The 20,637-nt window shown below is 35.5% G+C and overlaps 1 protein-coding gene across 4 annotated transcripts in view; it reads left to right on the forward strand.

The window, feature by feature from the left end:
- PDCD10 (programmed cell death 10) overlaps nt 1-20,637 on the forward strand; it is a 51,334-nt gene that overhangs the window by 26,517 nt on the left and 4,180 nt on the right. For all 4 annotated transcript variants that reach the window (XM_011944620.1, XM_011944619.1, XM_011944621.1 and 1 more), the window contains 3 exons: nt 3,683-3,736; nt 11,628-11,745; nt 13,002-13,128. In XM_011944620.1, coding sequence (XP_011800010.1) covers nt 3,683-3,736; nt 11,628-11,745; nt 13,002-13,128 — 299 coding nt within the window. The remainder of the gene's footprint in view (nt 1-3,682; nt 3,737-11,627; nt 11,746-13,001; nt 13,129-20,637) is intronic.

Raw genomic sequence — 20,637 nt, forward strand, 5'->3', positions numbered from 1 at the left:
TAAGTTGACTTAGTGTTTAAAATAGTACTAGTTATATAGTGTTAGTTATTGTTGTTAAGGAATCTTTCATATGTATTTCACAGTTGTGTATATTTGTAGGCAGTGTTTTAATGGAATATTTTTATAATAGTTGGTTCTGCTTACCTTTTTTGCCAGACAGCTTGGCAGCCCACAGAACTGATTCTTTTAGAAGCATATGTTGAACTTCACATATACAAAATACAGCTGATTGCATTTTCTTTCTCTGTGATAGTTCAAAAACTAATAAGTGACCTCTTGATTCCATTACTTCTTTCTGGCATGCTTATTTACTTTTACCTGACTCACCTCATTTTTATCTGAATCACAGGAGATGTATTTGAAGTTTTTATTCTTGTAACTTGGCCCAGTTTAGTTCTTTTTAAGAAATATGATCAACAATCTTTGTTCACTGTGGGTAGGGAGAGGGGCGTGAACATGGAAAAATCAAATCTTGCCTGGTTTTGAGGAAGCAAGTAGATTTGTACACAATTGAGAACCAGTTAACCTAATTATTTTGACCTTTAAAATGAACAACAGCAAAACACACAGCTTTCACAAAAGTGTGAAAGAAAGTATTTTAAAACTTGAGTAACTGAAGGGCCAAATAACTCTTTTTTTTTTTTTTTTATTATGGTTTTAGGAAACTTGGTGCTAGGAAAGTGTGGAAAAAACTGATACTTTTGGAGAGAACAAAACAACAAATGTCCTCTGCATGGAATCAGAATTATGTGGGAGCTTTTTAAGAATTTTTATAAGTGGACCAGAGTAAATTTGCCTGGTTTGTGGTTGATTGTTAAGTGTAAGTGTTCTTAAAGGGTATCAACAATAAGTTACAGAAGGATCTCACAAAACAGAGTAGGCAGAATGGGGGTTGAGGTAAGACCTCCTGTTAGGCTCACCCAGCGTATGCATTGTTTCCAAATGTGCTTCAGGAGGCACTTTTCCTTCTATTTTAGGAGAGATGAAGTGTGTTACATACTTTTGTCTCACTCTGATTCTCTTATTTTCTCTCACTCATTTACTGGTTACATGGACATACTGTATAATTGAGGCCCAAGCAGTGCCTCTCTCTGTCCCAGTATCCATTAATGCGAGGTGCAGTCATATATTCCTCCTTCAGTGGATCCAAAATACAGTGTATGCACTGTCAGTTACTGAGAAGGTTATTGTGTTTATTCTTTAAAGGTATCCTAGCCAAAGACACTATCCCTAAAGCTCAGAAAGTGCTGGACTCTGAAGTGACTGAACAAAATGGAAATTCTTTTCTTTCCTAATTTACATGAAGTCATTACATTCCATGTGTTACCAACCCTGAAGAAACTTCTAAGTGGGAGAACTCGCCAGGAGGATGATTTTAAGAGGCCAAGAACACACTTTTTAAAGATCAGTTCAAATCCCATATTTATAAAGACTTCTTTCTGCTTCAACTGATGGCAGTTACTCCACTTTTCATATAGCTCCTTCATGTTGTACATGTAGGAACTCAAGTACATGGTAGGAATTCAAGAATGTGTTGGACCTTAAAGAAACAGGTTGAAGAGATTCAGTGACAGGGTGGACTCCAGTCTGGAGGAGTGAGTACAGGGGGAGTCAGGGTGCGTTAGTGGCTTGTATACAGGATTCAGAGTCAAACTGAGTTTCTTCCTTTGTAAAATGGAGAAGAAGATAACATATCTTTCTACCTAACTAGTACAGGCTGAAATTATAAACAGATTTAAGAACAGATAAATTTATGGATGAGAGATTAAATTCCAAACAATAGGTATGCCTGGTACTGTCCTGGACACCATGGATATATCAATACTATATGAGTAAGAAAGCCTTTTGACTTTATTGTAAGGCCTATGGGTATATGCAGTCATGTGGCACATAACAACATTTCAGTCAGTGGTAGATGGATGGCATATATGGTGGTTGTCCCATAAGATTATAATTGAGCAGAAAAATTCCTCTCACCAAGTAATGTTAAAGCCATTGTTCATTGTAGCGCCATACATTACCTCTTTCATGTTTACATACACAGATACATTGTGTTACAGTTGCCTATAGTAGTCAGTTCAGTAAACATCAGGTTTGTAGCCTAGACACAGTAGGCTACATCATATAGCCTAGGTGTGTGGTAGGCTATCCCTATAGATTTATGTCAGTACAATCTGTGATGTCCACATAATGATGAAATCACCTAATGACATGTTTCTTAAAACCTATCCATCCCCATCATTAAGTGAGGCACGACTGCAGTGTGTCTCCAAGTGACTCCGGCAGAATTTTGTTGAAGTGCTTCTCAGCTCACACATTTTTGATTTAGTATATGTCTGACCTTCCTGTGACTTACTTTTTTGTAAGGTTCACATAAGTAAAATGAGTCTAGAAATCTAGAGATGCTGATATCTATCTCAGGTAATCTTGTTAGCTCTTGATGAACTTTTCTGGGCACTTTTACTTCTCTGGATCCTTTCACATACCATTCAGGGCTATGCAGAATGAACTAATAACACTGATACTTGAAGGCACAGAGCTGACTCAGACCTTTTTAAAAGAGGTCAGAGTGTGGTGTAAACCTAACAAAGGAAATGGGTTCCTATCAAAACGGAAACATTCTTTTCTTTATGTCTGTCCCTGCCTCTCTTGCATAACAAGAACTTGAGATCTAATGAGCTATATTGTTATTTTAATCTTAGTAATAGTCACTATAATTATATTAATTACTTGGAAGTAGGAAACTCTTTTCATTTTTTGGGAACATGTCTTTGTTAATTATAAACTACTTATATAGTTATTTCTTTCTACATTTGTTTACTGGGCTCTTTATGCCTTCTTTTTTATCCACTGAGGCAATATTAGATTTTACAAGATCTGTTAGGAGTCATGTTAAATGTTAAGCTAAATGATTCATTGTTTTTTTGGTGGATAAATTACCTTGTCAGATTCTGTTGCTTTTGCTTGGTGCTTAAGGTGAATCATTTGTAGGGAGATAAGGTTCTTGGCATTTGTAACTGTCTTGTTTAGAAAATAAACTGACTTAACGTGTTAGAGATCCCATACGGGAGATTTCTGAAGCAAAACTTACACTTTTGTTGCCTCAAAGGAAGACTTTATTGCATAATATGATACATGTTTATAAGGTTTGTGTAGAAATATTCTACTTTGTAAAAATCTATATAGATTAGTTTCCAATTTAATATTGTCCCAAGTAAAAAATATATACAATTGAGTTTTATTGAGTTAACTAGCTCAATCCTTAAGGACTGAAAAAATCAGAAATTAACAGAAGCTAGGTTTTTTGAGCCTGGCAGTTAACTGTTGTACAAATGGAATTATTTTTATGAAATTATGAAATTCTGTGCCTGTGGTTTGCTGAAAATTGAATTAATGTGTTTAGTAAGGATGTTAATCTTTTGAAATTATAAACCTCACATATTTGATATAAAAACTAAAAGCATATGGGTTGCTTTTAGTTTTTTATAAAAACTTAAGGACATGTATTTTTTCATTGAAAATTTTGATAGCCTAATTGAAGAATTACGGTGATGTGCAATTATTAACAAGAATATTGATTAAATGTTTAGTGTGTTCATGTGATTGCTACAGAATGGAATCTCAGAAATGTGCTTTTTCCAAGACAGTTGATATTCTTAATAATTTTAAATTTTTATTGCAGCTAGAACGAGTAAATCTGTCTGCAGCCCAGACACTGAGAGCCGCTTTCATTAAGGTGAAGTGCAAATAATTTATTATGATTATTAAAGTGTATGTTCTTTGTAAATATAAGTACATGTGATGGTTGCTAGTTTATTTTCTTCTAGTGAAAGCCTTTTTAGCCATCTTATGCCTGTTTTACTATATTCCATAAAGCTTAAAATACTTCCAAATGTTACTTCGTTAACATGCATCTTTTCATCACTTTGTGCTTTTGAAACTGACTTTTTCAGAGCGTTTTCTTCTTAGCTGTAGGTTATATTTTTGAGGGTTTTTCTTTTTTCTATTATTTGACCTTTTGAAAACTTACATGGCTGGACGTGGTGACTCATGCCTGTCATCCCAACACTTTGAGAGGTCGAGGTGGGAGGATCACTTGAGACCTGGAGCAAGACCAGCCTGGGCAGTATAGCGAGACCCTGTATCTATCTACAGAAAATAAAAATATTAGCCAGGCACGGTGGCACATGCCTGTTGTTCTTGCTACTCAGGAGACTGAGGCCGGAGGATTGCTAGAACCCAGGAGTTTGAGGTTACAGTGAGCCATGATCGTGCCACTGTGATCCAGCCTGGGTAACAGAGCAAGACCCTGTCTCAAAATAAGTAAAAATTTAAAAGTATTTGTAAAAGTGTAACTTGAAAAGTTATTCTTTCTATTGTTTAATTATAGAACATGAATCTAAAAAATGTGTACCTTCAAATATGGTAAATTAAATATACTTTGAGGATATACAGTTAAGTCACTCAAAAGAAATTATTTCCTTTTCTTTGGACCTGAGCTGTTCAGTGGGTTATCACTAGCCACATGTTGCTTTTGACCATTTAAAATAAGACTAGGTCAGATCAAGATATGTTCCAACTTAAAATACACACAGATTTTGAAGACTTCATGTAAGAAAAATAAAGTAAATTAGCTTAGTAATAAGTATTTTATAATAATTACTTGTTGAAATGATAATATTTTGGATGTACTATTAAAATAATTTTACCTGTGTCTTTTTACTTTTTTTTAAATGTGGCTGCTTAATATTACATAGGTAGCTCATCGTTGTTGCTGATAATTACATTTCTGTTGTAAAGCCCTACTCTAGAGACTTACTATACATGTTGAATGCATTCTTCAATATAAAACTTTTATCTGGTCCTCCATCCCAAATATATATCATGGTGCCCAAAACCTTAATTTTTATTTTCGTATTCCTTCCCATCAGTAGCTTAAATAACCTGTGTTTTAAGTATTTTAATGTTTAAATGTGGAATACGTTTATATTTTAATTGGAATTGAAACTGTAAGTCCATTCAGCTTGATTTCTTTTGTGTCACACAAGTTTATTGATAACATTCTTTTCTGATAGCACAGCTCATGTCACTAGGTATCTCATATTACCACAATAATCTATATTACTTGTGTTACAATAGAGCTTTTTTGATTTTATACCCTGTGATTCAAGGTGAGTACATATATATTTAGTAGCTTCATTAAATTGCATCCTGCCAAATCATTGGGTAAATGAAGCAACGCCGTAATCATTTTCTTTTTTTTTTTTATTGTTGTTGTTTTCTTCTTTGAGTTTCAGTTTGACTTTGGAATGGCATATTTGATCATTAGGGAGGCATGATACTATCTTAAGCATCTTTGTGGCCAAAAGAAGAAGGAAAAGTAATCTGTACAGTAGTGTTGCTAAGACAAAAGTCAATATTTCAGCTTCTCTAATACCAAGAATAGGGAGAAGAAGACCCTGTTCAAAGGAGTAGATAGTATCTTCAGTGACATTCATAAAATAATAAATTTCATGAGGGTTTTTCTTGTAACATCCTAACATATAAGCTAATGATTTAACACTTAAGTACAATTATGTGACCGTGATAGATGTGGTTTGATTCATGGATAAAGTTTATTGTCCGTGGCATAGATTATTTATTTTGGAAGAAAGCAAATGAACTAATTTTGCACTGATGTGTTTTTAATTATCACATTTAGTTAGTTACATTTCAAGTGAAATTGAAGGAGACCATGTGTTAAAAATGTAAAGATGTTTGTATTTTTTAAATTACAACTTTTGAAAAAGATGAAAGAAACCTCACCAGTCATGAAATCTATTATATTCATACTTCCAATTATTGGTCCACAACAATGATAATTTTCATCATACTTTTTGTTATTTGGAGGAAAAAGAGGATTAAAATAGTTTTTTTCCCCAAGATAATACTATTGAATATTTTAATATATATGTACAGTAAACCTTTGAACAATGTGGGGGTTAGAGGTGCCCACCCTCTGCAGAGTTGAAGATTTGAGTATAAGTTTTGACTTCCAAAAATCTTAACTACTAAAAGCCTACTGTTGACCAGAACATCTTACTGGTAGCAAAAACAGTTAACATATATTTTGTGTATCCTATATATTACATACTGTATTCTTAAAGTAAGCTACAGAAAAGAAAATGTTATTAAGAAAATCGTAAGGAAGAGAAAATATGTTTATTATTTATGAGCGAAGTGGATCATCATAAAGTCTGCATCCTTGTCATTTTCGCATTGAATAGGCTGAGGAGGAGGAAGAAGAGAAGGGGTTGGTCTTGCTAGCTCAGGGATGGCAGAAGTAGAGAAGGTGGATGGGGAGGCAAGAGAGGCAGGTACGCTTAGTGTAACTTTACAGAAATATGTTTAATTTCTGACTTATATGCTATGTCATTTCTCTAAAAATGTTTCTGTACAGTACCAGTCTTCCAACATTTGCTTTAGTTTCAGTGCTCATATCATAGAATGGTCCATGTCATAAAGCAGCCTTGAATAAACAACTCTTCTGCTGGATTGTCTAATGTCCATTCGTTTCCTGGCACTCCTTCTTTGTCTTCTTTCTCATCGTCTGTTCTTAAATTTCTCTGATATCCATATCTTGAAACCCTTCATCCTCTACCATTTTTACCATATCTACAATCTCTTTCATGATTTCCATGGCCCTGTTGTAAGCCCTATGGAGTCGTGCAGAACATGTGGACACAATTTTCTCCAGCAGAAATTTATTGTTTTAGGCTCGATGGTTTTTTCTATAACAGCAATAGCATCAATGGTGTAATTCTTCCAGACTTTCATGATGTTCTTTCTACCAAGGATTGTTGACAGCCCTTTCCATAGAGGCCTTATAGGTTCCATGTATAATGAGCCTTAAAGGTTCTTGATCACCTGATGTAGAGGCTGATTTTAGAGGTGTGGTGTTTTGGGACAAGTAGGCCACTTTGACACCTTTCAGTGTTGAACTCGTGGGGTTCCGGGAGGCAAGGGACATTGTCCAGTATCAGAAGATTTTTTTTAAACAACAATAACAGTAAAAGAAAGGTTAGGCGCCGAGGCCCATGCATTGTAATCCTAGCACTTTGGTAGGCCGAAGTGTGAGGCTAGAGGCCAGAAGTTCAAGACCAGCCTAGGCAACATAGGAAGACCTTGTCTCTAATTAAATATACATATACATATACATGTATATGTATATGTAGATATCTCTGATATCTATATATCTCTAATGTATATCTGATATAGATCTATCTAGAGATATATAAGTATCCCTATAGATATATATACACAATCAGAAGAACTTTAAAAGACCATCCCTTACTGCCAAGATGCTTTCTAACTTCAGGAACAAAGCATTGATGGCACCAGTCTATAACAAGAGTTCTCTTTGTCTAGGTCTTCTTGTACAACCACAAGACTGCAAGCTGGTGTTTTTCTTTTCCCTGCAAGGCTCAAGGGTTTAGCAGCATTATAACTAAGGGCAGTCCTGATCCTAAACTAAACTTCATTTGCACAGAATAGTAGCATTGTCATGCCCCTTCCTGCCTTAAATTCTGGTGCTCACTTCTCTGCTTTACTAATAAATATTCTTTGTGGCTCTTTTTTCCTTCAAAATGGGGCGCTTTGATCTGTATTAAAAACCTTTTCAGGCAGGTATTTTTTTTCCTCAAAGATATTCTTACTGGTGTGTAGCAACTTACTTTCTGCCTCTTGGTCAGCAGAATCTGTGTGTCCTGTTACCTTGACATTTTTTAAGCAAAACCTCTTTCTAAAATTATCAAACTATCCTTGGCTGGCATTAAATTTTTCAGCTTTAGACTTTCCTTTTGCTTTAAGTTGTCATAGAATGAGTTTGCTTTTTCTTGAGTCATATTAAGGTCTATAGGTATGCCTTTCTTATAGATATCCTGCACCCACATAAAAGCTGCATTTTCAACAGGAGACAAAAAGGTATTTCACAAAACATGCAAGGTTTTTGTACCTGCTGATGAAGCTGCAGCAATGACTTTGTTTCATGAATTTCCTTTTTTTTTTTTTTTCTTACAGTGAGTCTTAGGCTGGATTCAAGCAATTCACCTTCTTGTAATGTCATGACTTTGCTTCTTGAGCACACTTCCAGCATCACTATTGGCACTTTGTTGGGTCCCATGGTATTATTCCATGTTTAGAGTATTGCAGCAAACACGATGAAAAAAATTTGTGAGGCCTGGGACGTATTACTTTGCACTGGGATGTGCAGTTTGCTGAAGAGATCAGCTGTTCACATGGAGATGATTAGAGTCACATGGCGTTTTAATCATATACTTACTAATACTTGAACTCACTGCAATAGCAACAGGAGGTGGCTTCTAAATTACTACATATACATATGTACTACAGTTAATTTTGTGCAGTTATGATTTAATATTGCGTCTGTATTATTTCTTTTAACTGCAGATAACACCATGTAGTCTGTGTTTGCATATGAGTTTTGATAAGTTTTAACTTTTTAATAATTTGTATCTATTTTATGATAGTAAACACTCAAATAGACTAGTAGATACCTATATTTTATGCATTCATGACATGTTTTTATTATTTTTTTCACTATAGGCTACTCAGTTTGTCTGTAAGTTTTTTCAAATTGTTGCTGATGTCCAAAAATTTTTCCTGTATATTTATTGAAAAGTATCTGCATGTAAGTGGACCTGAGCAGTTAAAACCAGTTCTTCAAGGGTCAGCTATATTCTACTTGATTCCCTCTCCCCATTATCCTCTCTGAGCGGTTCCAATAGGTTGTCCATCTTCCAGGTTGAGAATCACTGATCCACAAGAGTGTATGTTACTGCCCTACGGTTTATTTTTTTCTTACAACTGGATTCTTTACAAAGATTAGACACCCTACAGGGTTCATACTGTATTCTGAGGGAAAACCTAGAGGCATAGATTGTCTCTCTCGATATGAGAGCATATTTACTCATTTTGTCAATCAGAGGCATTTGGTAAATTCAAGCTTTTAAAATAAGAATTAGCTTAACCAGGTTTTTAGCCAGGAGGTACTAAGACTACTGCTTCCAAACTATGTACTAAGGTACCTGGTGGTCCATAGCAAATTCAGAGGGGTGCCACGAAGTATGTTAAAATTTTGAAGGTGTGCGGTGGTATTCAACATCTGTTTGACATTGTATGGACTCCTAGCTTGAGATAGTTTGCAGTTCAGCATGTTGGGTTGCCCTACCCTCCTTTCGTTGGTGTTAGATCGTTGAGAAGCTGGACGTTTTTTTGGCCTGTGCTATGATCTAACAGAAGTACCAGAAAAAAAATATATCTGCAAGAGGAAATGAGAGTGGCAAGGTCTGATCTAAGACCAGTGTTTGAGAAATTGTGAAGTGCCCAGTAGGCACACACATCCCAGTAATAAGTGACGGTAGTTTAAGAATGAAGTAAAAAGTTTTTTTTCAATTCATGTGTATTATTTTTTTAAAGGCTAAGTAGTTAGGACGTTATACTTATTAAGTTGTTGGACCTAAGTATTTAATAAACAGCACTGTGAGGTATATCTTTTGGCGCTAAGGCTGCTGAAAACTGAGAAAGTTAGGGACCTCTGTGAGACTTTGGTAATGATCTAGCTTTAGCATTTTGGGATTCCAGAGCAACTTGGTATTGAAAACTTTATTCTCAGACTTTCAGCATTTAAACCTTTCAGTACTTCATTATAACTTAATCAGAAGTATGCTTTTCTTTTTTCGTTCTACAAGCACATAGAGAATGGTCCTCCTCTCCCCAAGGTAATTCATTATGTAGGTAGATTTATTGCTAGATAAGATCAAGTATTGTTACCGAATGCTACATTAGATGTAGTTTTGTGGCAGTTCACCACATTAATGCTGTAACAACACATCTTAAGCCATATTTGGACATCTTGTAAAGGAAACTCCTTTTTTAAAAAAAAATAGTTTTTTTTGTTTGTTTTTTGTTTGTTTTTTTTTTTTTAAGACCAGGTCTTACTTTGTATCACAGGCTGGAGTGCAGTGGCATGATCGTAGCTCGCTGGAGCCACGAACTCCTGGGCTCAACCTCCCAAGTAGCTGGGAACACAGCCACACCCCACCATGCCTGGCTAAAAAATAGATTCTTTTTAAAATATATATCCGTGGAAGGAAAAGTCATCATAGGCTATAAAAGAAACAGGGTTCAGTCAGACACAGTTTATTGTTATTAATCATCTATCAAAATCAAAATGATTTTCCTGAATAGTATTTGACAGCATTTAAAATGATCCCAGGATTGAGATTGAGATTGAGATAAATGCGTGTATTGTCTTTTCTTATTTCATCCCACAACCCTTCAGTTTTTGATACTTGAGATCTAATAAGAAGCAAGATGTTATAATGGAAAGAGCAGTAGGAAGAGAAGAAAACTGTATCTGCAGTGATAATCAGTGGAATTGAAGAGGCAGAGGTTAAGTGTGCTTGACACATAAGGAAACAAAAAGATTGTCATCTGATTAAGATCGTAAATTGTGTTTCTATTTTGTTGTTTAATATTAGGGCAAAAAGGAAATTCATCAGCATAACGATTAAAATTGGCAGGCATCCTAAAGGAAACAAACATCAAATGTGATTACAGAATTTACTGGGAAAAACTGAAATCTGAAAATTAACTCTGGCTTTGGTAAACAGAACTCTATGCGCAGTCTTGAAATGGCTACAAAATTTTAGTATCCTAGGGAGTCTAAGTCTGAGTAACATAGAACCAATGCAAACCCAATGAAACAAGCTCAAAAGGTAGTAAAAGTTTAATGATGTTCTAGAAACCAGTGAAGGAAATATTCTTGCTACAAAAATAAACTAGGAAATGAAAATCATTGTGTGGGAAAATAGTTATTATTATATAGGTTCAGTAAAACCTTCGAAATAAATCCTTTTTTGTTTTTCCTGGCATTCTCTTAATATAAATGAAAAGAATATGCAAAATGCTAGTCAGATGGGTTATTGCTTGATCCTTGAATTGCAATATTAGCACATTAGGCTGAGACTGGTGGACCACAAGGTCAGGAGATCAAGACCATGCTGGCTAACACGGTGAAACCCCATCTCTACTAAAAAATACAAAAAACTAGCTGGGCGAGGTGGCAGGCGCCTGTAGTCCCAGCTACTCGGGTGGCTGAGGCAGGAGAATGGCGTAAACCTGGGAGGCGGAGCTTGCAGTGAGCTGAGATCCGGCCACTGCACTCCAGCCTGGGCGACAGAGCGAGACTCCGTCTCAAAAAAAAAAAAAAAAAATTCTCAAGATGTTTAAAGTAATGAGAATAGTAATTGTTAGATTACTAAAACATATATAATCCGTATATCTTTGTTATTAGTTCAATTGCAAGAGAGTGTAAAGAAGGTATAGAAAATACTAAGTTCTTTCTGTTCAAATGGAAAATGGAACTTTAGTCATAGTAAAGAGTCGGGTGCACAAGCTCTAACAAAGCCTTAGTGAATGCCATCATGACACCTGCTTTACAAAGATTTCTGCCCTTAAAACTTATCAGTGTAAGACGTTCCCAAAAGATTCTAAACAATTAAACTTTGGCTTTAAAATGTTGACTCCTTATCTGTATTTCAAAACTAGTTTTCTCTTTATTATAGGCTGAAAAGGAAAATCCAGGTCTCACACAAGACATCATTATGAAAATTTTAGAGAAAAAAAGTGTAGAAGTTAACTTCACGGAGTCCCTTCTTCGTATGGCAGCTGATGATGTAGAAGGTATCAGAAAGAAGAACCTTGCTTAAATTATACAATTGTTGAATAGCACTTCCTCTAAATCATTATTATTTGAGTAAAGGAACGTCCTTCCCTACTGTTTCCCTCCCCCACCCCACCTACCTTTACTTACGATGATGGTGGTGGTGGTGGTGGTGGTGGTAATGGTAAAAGCTAATCTAGATAAAATAGAAAAATTGTTTTTCTTGCTTTTTATATTTGTGAGATTTAATTACTTGAACTTTGTTTATACTGCATGCTTTAAATTTTCCCCCCTTTATGTTTGGTGAGTTTCAGTTTTACTAAAAGGTAAGCTATTTGGAATGTGTTGACTTTAAGCAAACAATAGTTTGAAAGTAATTAGGTTTTTGTTTGCTTGTTTTTTTAACTTTAGTACAGCATCTTTTTTTAAGCACAGATTTAATGGAGCAATATAACCATCCTTTTTGCTTTTCTTATTTTTTTACTTCAAATTATTTAGACGTTGGTTTTACTTTAGTAGAAGTTTTCCCACTAGTTTAGAAAAACGTGGACATATGATTTCCCATAATTATTAAGGGAGAACAAAAAGCAGGTATTTTAACTGATTCCATGATTATAAAAAAGCTCTTATCATTATTTAGAGTTGAGCGTTTGCAGCCCATTAGGCCATTATATGTTGATGAATTGGTAGATTTGTAATGCTTCCAAGTCTGCAATGAATCTGGTAAAGTGTGATTGAACCTCCTTTCCAAAATTGCTGTTCTGTGATCCCAGCCCATGTATTGGATTTGTGCTGGTGTTTTTGTTTTTAAGTGAGATTTCAAGAATATGTAGAATTTTTTATTAGATTATTTGGGGTTTTAATATAATGAAGCAATGTATATTCAATATAGGGGTTTAAAATTTTTAATCTTTCTGATTGAAAAGTAGGTATTACCTACCTAGTTTATGACACTCATTATTTAATTTAAGGTTTCCTTGGGAAATGTAAAGCCTGCCTTTTAAATTTTTTTTTTTTTTTTTAAGATTTCATGGGATTTCCTTTTATCCCAAATTGAAAATATTTGTATTTTCTTTTTCTGATACTTTACTTGAAGGGAGCCCTGCTGTTATTACCGGACTAAGTCGAATGCTAATGAATTCTGCTGTGCAGCCTTGTCTTTCCTAATTATCTGGCCTTTCACCTCCCCCACCTGCCTTTGACCAACGTTGGGAATTCTTAGATGTGAATTTGGCAGAGTCTCAGGATGTTTTTTATTATGTGTTTATTTTATCAGAGTATATGATTGAGCGACCAGAGCCAGAATTCCAAGACCTAAACGAAAAAGCACGAGCACTTAAACAAATTCTCAGTAAGATCCCAGATGAGATCAATGACAGAGTGAGGTTTCTGCAGACAATCAAGTAAGCAAATTTTTGTTTTGTTTCTTTTCTTAAAAGTGCTTCCAGGGAACTACTCATCTACATTTTTTAATTTTGGTATGACATTAACTTGAAATGCTAATTTGAAATAAAATCTCAAATTGTTAAATACTGCATTTTATTAACTTTGTGGTGTTTGGTTTCAGAGTACAACATTTTTTAGAATGTTTAATTTTAAAACAATAATGAAATGTGTGTAAACTGGAATGTGGTTTGAGCTATATAAATGATGGGAAAATATAAATGTCAGATAAATGAATAGAGAAACTGGATATATCCTAGAGATTGGTAGTAAGAGATACCAAAATTGTTTTTATTTCAGAAATGGCAGCAGTCATTAACGTAAGTAATGTACTCTTAGGCATGAGTAGCATTTTCTAAGACTGACCAAGTAGCCTCTAAATCCTTGCCTTTGGGGGATATAGGTTAAATAAGATCAAGAATATGCATGGGGCCAGGAGGCTGGCTGGTGAGCAGCAGCCAGAAGGGTCATCCTAGAGAAGTAGTTCTCAGACCAGGGACACACTCTTCTGGAGTACAGTGAGGGGTGAGAGGGTAGGGGATTGAGTGAAAACATAATCCCTACATAAGTATCTTTAAACTAGAGAGTATGATAATTTTCTTCAGCCTCAGTGAATAGAAAACAAAGCTGGAAATACTTGCAGTGTCACTATCAATGCATGGTTTTGGTGAAACCATAGGTGGATATTATTGTGAAGAAGAGATTTAGTGCAGGTCTTTTTCTGGAAAAGGCTCTGACATATGTGGTAACTTTGAAGAACCTAAGGAGACTCATTTGGAATAAATAGTAACATTCATCTTTTGGAGATTGGGCAGTGGGAGGAGTGGCAGCAGCCAGGCAGCCCAGCTTCGTGAAGGCCCTCAGCATGCCTTGGCCCACATGCATCCGATATGTGCCTCCCCCACTTCCAGGATGCCCAAGAGGACGGTCAGCTCAGCTGACAGGACAGTGAAGGAAAAGCCCAAAAGGAGATGGATATGGTTGTCAGCTAAACCTGCTCTTTCAGTAGTGGAAATGAAGCCCCAAAGGGTAGCAGGAAAGGATAAATCTTCAGGTAAAAAAGTGCAAACAAAAGAAAAGAATAGCAAAGTGAAAACAGGCCAAAGTGGCTAACCAAGAATAAGGATTTATCTGCGGAAAACAGAAAAACTAAAACTGAAGAGAGTCCAGCCTCTGAAGCAGGAGAGAAAGAAGCCCAGTCTGATTAATACCGCATACCATGTCTTATCAGTGGTTCCCCGTCTCTCTTCTTACATAATCCAGAGGAATACTTTTATCAACTATGTTGTAAATGCAAGTTTTTTAGTAACTCTAGAAACATTTAAGGAGTAAATTCCACCTCATCCCATTTTTTAAGAGTAAATGCTTTTTTTTTTTTTAAGAGGTGAAATAATGTAATTTGTGGTTATTTTTTGGTACAATGAGAAAATAATGTTGGATATTGAATTATGGGGAGCCTTGATTGTTATGGGTGTCAGCTTAACATTCCATAAATAGGTGGTTAGTTTTTATATCCCATAATACAAAGCGTACTAAATGGCAAAGTGGAGTCGCAGTGCTGCGTTTAATGTCTTGAACATTTTTAATTACTCACTCTGTCACCCAGGCTGAACTGCAGTGGCATGATCATAACCTACTGCACCCTCAACCTCCTGGGCTCAAGCAATCCTTCCACCTCAGCCTCCTGAGTAGCTAGGACTACTAGTGTACACCACCACACCAGGCTAATTTTTTTTTTTTTTTTTTGATATTTAATAGATACCACGTCTCCCTACATTTCCCAAGCTGGTCTCCAGCCTCTAAGCTCAAGTGATCCTCCTGCCTTGGCCTCCCAAAGTGTTAGGATTACAGGAGTGAGCCACCACACCTGACCTTAAATTACTTCTTCCTGTTGTTTTTTAGTGGAATTATTTCCTTGGGCAAACCACTCCTTGAGCCTGGCTCTCCCTTTCATAATTGTGTGCACTCTGTAACATCTTTGGTCATGGTAGTCCTGTTTTTCTAATAATTTTGTTGATGTGCTGTGAAAGATTAAAGTATATAGTGTATATGCTATTAAATTGTGAATTAGTAGGATGTATGTGACAGCTTATCAACATTTGAAGGTACTGGTACTTGATAGCCTCTGAAGGAAATTTTGCCTGAGTTGTAAGCTAGAAGGTCACTGGAATAACTTTAAAGAGTAATAAGGATACGTGGCTTTTTAGATTTTGCAGTACATATGTTCAGAATTGTGTACAAGTTGAAATGTCTGTGTACTGATCCTCAACACAACAGATAAAATCTCAATTATGAAAGAAAAAGAAAACATTCATATTTTGAAAATAGTATTCTTTGTCGTTCACATTGAGAAATGCTATTTTAGCTTGTTTGGATACCTAGCTAGTTTGGATACTATCTTTTGAGTCACATAAAGAGAGGACTATGTCCCCTAGAAAATAATGGTGCGTGATAGGTATGCCACCCAGCTATCAAGGAATGACCCTACTCTTTGACAATAATTAAGGACCAGGAATATGAAAAAGGCTTTTAATTGAATAGCCAAAATCTGTGTCACAAGGGACAAACCCTAAGGGTTTTTTTGTTTGTTTGGTTGGTTTTTGTTTTTGTTTTTGTTTTTGTTTTTTCGAGACCGAGTCTTGCTCTGTCGCCCAGGCTGGAGTACAGTGGCACTATTTCGGCTCAGCAAGCTCCGCCTGCTAGGTTCACACCATTCTCCTGCTTCAGCCTCCCAAGTAGCTGGGACTGCAGGTGCCCGCCACCATGCTCGTATTGTTTTGTATTTTTAGTAGAGATGGGGTTTCACCATGTTAGCCAGGATGGTCTCAATCTCCTGACTTTGTGAGCCACCCACCTTGGCCTTCCAAAGTGCTGGGATTACAGGCATGAACCACTTGCACCCCAGCCTATGGGTTTTTTTTGTATTCTACCTTTCCTATAGGAAAGCCCCAGCTTCCTTTTCTACTTTTAATATATGAATGGGGAAGGTAATCCACTGTTTATGGAGTTTCATTTTTAATCTGGTACAAGTTGAGCATCCCTAATTTGAATATTAGAAATTCTAAATGTTCCAAAATCCGAAACTTTCTGAGCACCGTGACATGACACCATAAGTGGAAAATTCCACGTCTGACCTCATGTGATGGATGGATTGTAGGCAAAACACAATCAAAAGTTTATTTTATGCACAAAATATATGCATATATGAATGCACTTTATAAAACATAAATGAATTTCATGTTTATACTTGGGCCTCATCCCCAAGTCTAAAGACTTCTGGTCTCAAGCATTTCATTTAAGGGGTACTTGCTCTGTATAAAGTAAATATGTTTGGCCTGTAAAAGGATAAAGTCAATGATCCCAAACTTGATTGTTTAGACTATTTATTTCTAAAGTTTTCAAATAATTTGGTAAGTTTTCATTTGCTTTGATAATCATGGACTTGTTGATGAGCCATGATACATTTCTATGAAGATTTGACATTTAAAATAATATTTGCAGCAGATTTTGCTTCAGATCATCAAAGTACATTTATATAATCGATGTCATCTTAATAGCAATCACTTATATAGTACTTATTATATTCTAAGCACTATTTTAATCACTTTACATATATTTACTTATCACAACAACCCAGTAACAAGTGAGGAAATTGAAGCAGGCACAGAAAATTAGGTAAGGCCACAGACGTTACCTATTAAGTGGTAGAGCTGGATTTGAACCCAGGCAATCTAACGCCAGGTGTTCACTGCTGTTTCCCAATCATCGATTTACAATGTTGATCCAATCTGGAGATTGAAAAATAAAGTTTCTGCCATTGAAAGAAATGTGATAAAGGATATTTTAACATAGGATTTCACTACATGAGAGAGATAACGGTGTTGTGGTTGAAGCTGAGATAGAAATGTAGGCCCAGAGCCCTCATCCTGTCACTTTGACATCCTCTTTCCCCCTACAGAGTCCCTGAGACATCTCTGCTAAACTGTCTGTGACTCTAGGGAGCTACTGTTTGAAAACCACATTATTAACAGCACATTTTAGTCATAAGAAAATTGAGCTTAAGAGTCTTGTTCATAGTCATTGACAGAGGCTTTCTTTAGGATGTTGTTTCATTTATGAGGGAGTAATAATACTTCAGTTCTATTGTCTAGAGTGTACTCATTTAGCACAATTGAATTAAGGGTAATGGTGGCAATGAAAATTTACTTCCTAACCATTTGAGGAGGGATAATTTACCCTGGCAAGTTTGTTGATGTGTATGTTATTTCTGAGACTAAAATTCAACCACATGTGAATAGCATAGATAGGCTAAAGTATAAATATTTGTATCACTGTCATTATTTGGTGCATTTTCATATATGTTCTTACCACTATTAATTGACAAATTAGTGGATAAAATTGCACCAAAAGAGAAAATTATTTCTCCTTCAGGCATTTCTCAAATATTTTACTTTCTTGTGTCTAAGGTAGTTATCCCCTTTATTCACTTTAGCAACATTTTTCAGTAAGCGTATGTCATACACATACTACACCAAGTACTATAGGTGATTCTATAGATTGTATCAAAGTACAAGTAAAAAAGATTCCTGACAGCTAATAAATATTCAGGCAGTTCTGAATATATTAGCAGACCTAGGTTTGAGTCTCCATTCCAACATTCAGCTATGTAACCTTGGATATAGGTTGTTTAACTTCTGTCATTTTAGTTTGTGCCTCTGAAGGTAAGGGTAATGACTTGTGAGAATTGAAAGAAATGATATACATGAAGGGCCTAGCACAGAACCTAGCATACATTGAACAATACATGCTATAATAGCATTGTGAAATGAGAATTTTCTTCCCTTTTCTCAACGGAGTTGATTAGGAAAAATGATCCAGCAAATATTTTAAAAGGCCTTTTGATCAGTGAATGTGTGTGCCCGAGTACATTTGAGCTATGCAAATATTTTGTAAAATTAATTTGAAGTCCAGTACATCTCACCTAATGGAAAACTAGTGGAGACTCGTAATTTAACAGACCAAAATAAAAAAGCCAGGCATTTCTTTGCTGTTTGTAATCTATATTTGCATATTCTTAGGTGAAAATTCAGCAAGGTTTATTTGTTTTAAGTTAGGAGTTTTCATGAAGGGTCCAGAATAGATTTTTTCAGAGTTTTCCAGTCTAAACCAAACTCAACTCAAAGCACAGGGATTCCCTTTCATTAGCGGATTTGCATAAACATGTATCATGCACATTTGGGTGGCGTGATTGGAAACTCTTACTTTTCCATGCAGTTTTTTGATAAGATGTATGTTTACATTTCATCTGAAGGCTTTGTCTTTCAGTGTATGTTTCGCACAGCTGCCCTAACTATTAGGTTGGTGCTAAGTTCCTCCTGCTCATACTATCTGCCTCTTATCACAGAATTCATCTGCACCAAGCTGCATTCATTAGTTATGTGATATTTATTTTACCCTCAAGTTTTTTCTCAGTTCTTTATCTGGTTAATTGTCTGTAGTGGTTTTTTTGTGACAGTATTTTCTCTCATAGGAAACAAACTCTCTGGTAATTACTAATATAATTTAGCTTCCTTATGTGCACACCTTGGTGCCATAAATGAAAATACTTTTCTGTGTACATACGGATAACATAATATTTGACATACATTCTGCAGATTGTTTCTAGAGAACGTTTTTTCTACAATTTGGTAGGCATTTAACAGTCTTTTGCCTCGTGTCCAAACAGAAGTCCAGGCTTAGGAATAAACGACCTTGGCTGACAGAGAGCTCTGTTCCAATAAGGCATTAAACCTTAGCTGCAAGTTTTCAAACGTGCCTCATCAGCAGTCACCTGAGGAGTTGTGCCTCCCCACACCCCCTTTTAGAGTAGAGATTTCCAGTATTTATCAGCATGTCTCTCTTTTTTTGTCCAGCAAAACCCTCCCTTCTCCCCTCATCTTTCTGTCTCCCTAGGTGCGTGAGGCAGCATTTTTCAGACCCACTCTTTTGACTTGTAGAATCAAGGCATTGTCGTTGCATATATGTTCATCTTGATGACTAGCCCTGGAAACACATTTTATTCCTCTTTAGTGGAATATTGAAATATACTACAAAGTGAGACTGTATAAACTTCTGTCTGATCACTTTGTAATTTGTTCCATTATATTCCATTTTAAGTAACTCCATTGTGGATTTGGAGAAGCTTGCATATTTGGAGATTTGACATTTTTTATTTGTTGAAATTGTAATTTTTCTCAGAATAGTCCTATGACAGCATTTTATTAAACAGTGGTGGGTTTATGTCCATCACACCAGTATACAAAGATTCAACTTGCTTAAGCCATAAATGAAAGGAATAGTTATCTAATTAAAAACTGCTGTTACTAAACCAGAGACAAAAAAAAAAATTAGATAGCATTTATGTAAGACTTATTGTCCTACTTGAATATGTAATATTTCAGTGTTTCAGCCCCAATACCAGTGTTTGACCTGAGAGAGGTAATAAGTAAAATATTATTGAAATAATTAATGAAAATGTAATTACTACTTCGGAGTACTCTAAAATACTTTTTTTTTAATATCAAAATTCTGTATGCTTTTAATTCTTAAAATTTCTACATGCTTATTTACTGAAAAACATACTGGGAAGCACCCACATGCACACAGAAACCTGGACACTGAGGATTTTTTCCCCTTGAAATAGGAATGTTGAAATGTTTTAGATAGGAAATAACTGAAATCTGGCATTTATAATTAGTATTAGTAATAAAATGTTATGTTTAGGATGGTGCAGATTTCTATCTTATTCATTTCTTCACAGTTGCGTTGCATTTGAAGTTTTTGTTGTGACTAACAGCTAAGAGAATGGTTTTGAAAAAGGTTTGTCGTAGAGAATGTGAGACTGTTTGAGAATGCAGAATTATATAAAGTTCAGTTTGACAGAAAAAAATTGCTATGAGGTTAAAATGTGGAAATCAAAAGGGACTAGACAGGCAAAAAAAAGAAAGTTCAGAAAAAAATGGTGCATGGATAGGAAGAACACTCAAATGAGAATTATTGATTTCTTCCTTTTGTTTCTTTTGAAAGGGGAGGGAGGTGGTGATGCATATATAGTCAAAGGATGATTACCAGAAAGGTAAAGTGGAAGAATATTGTGGTGATGTCTCCCCCAGTAATTTAAATATTATATTTTCCAAAGGGAATAGTGGCTGACAGCAAGTGTTTGAAAGAGGAAGATATTTGGTTGCTAGATAGAAGCTAAAAGTGTCTATAAAAGAGTAAAGGAGGAGGAGTATTTCCTCAGGGGAGAGGAATATTTTCTGAGGAGAAAATATTTTATGTTAAACATCAAAACTAATGGTATCTAGCATACAGCGTTGTTAAATACAGAATTGAGTTATATGTAATGCAGAATATCATAAAATTGTTCATTGTTCAAATAACAAAAGTGGAGAACATGGTAGCTTGAATTTAGCTACATTAGAGCAAAG

This window comes from Colobus angolensis, unplaced genomic scaffold, assembly GCF_000951035.1.
Source record: "Colobus angolensis palliatus isolate OR3802 unplaced genomic scaffold, Cang.pa_1.0 Scaffold234, whole genome shotgun sequence".
In the NCBI taxonomy this organism is placed as follows: Eukaryota; Metazoa; Chordata; class Mammalia; order Primates; family Cercopithecidae; genus Colobus; species Colobus angolensis.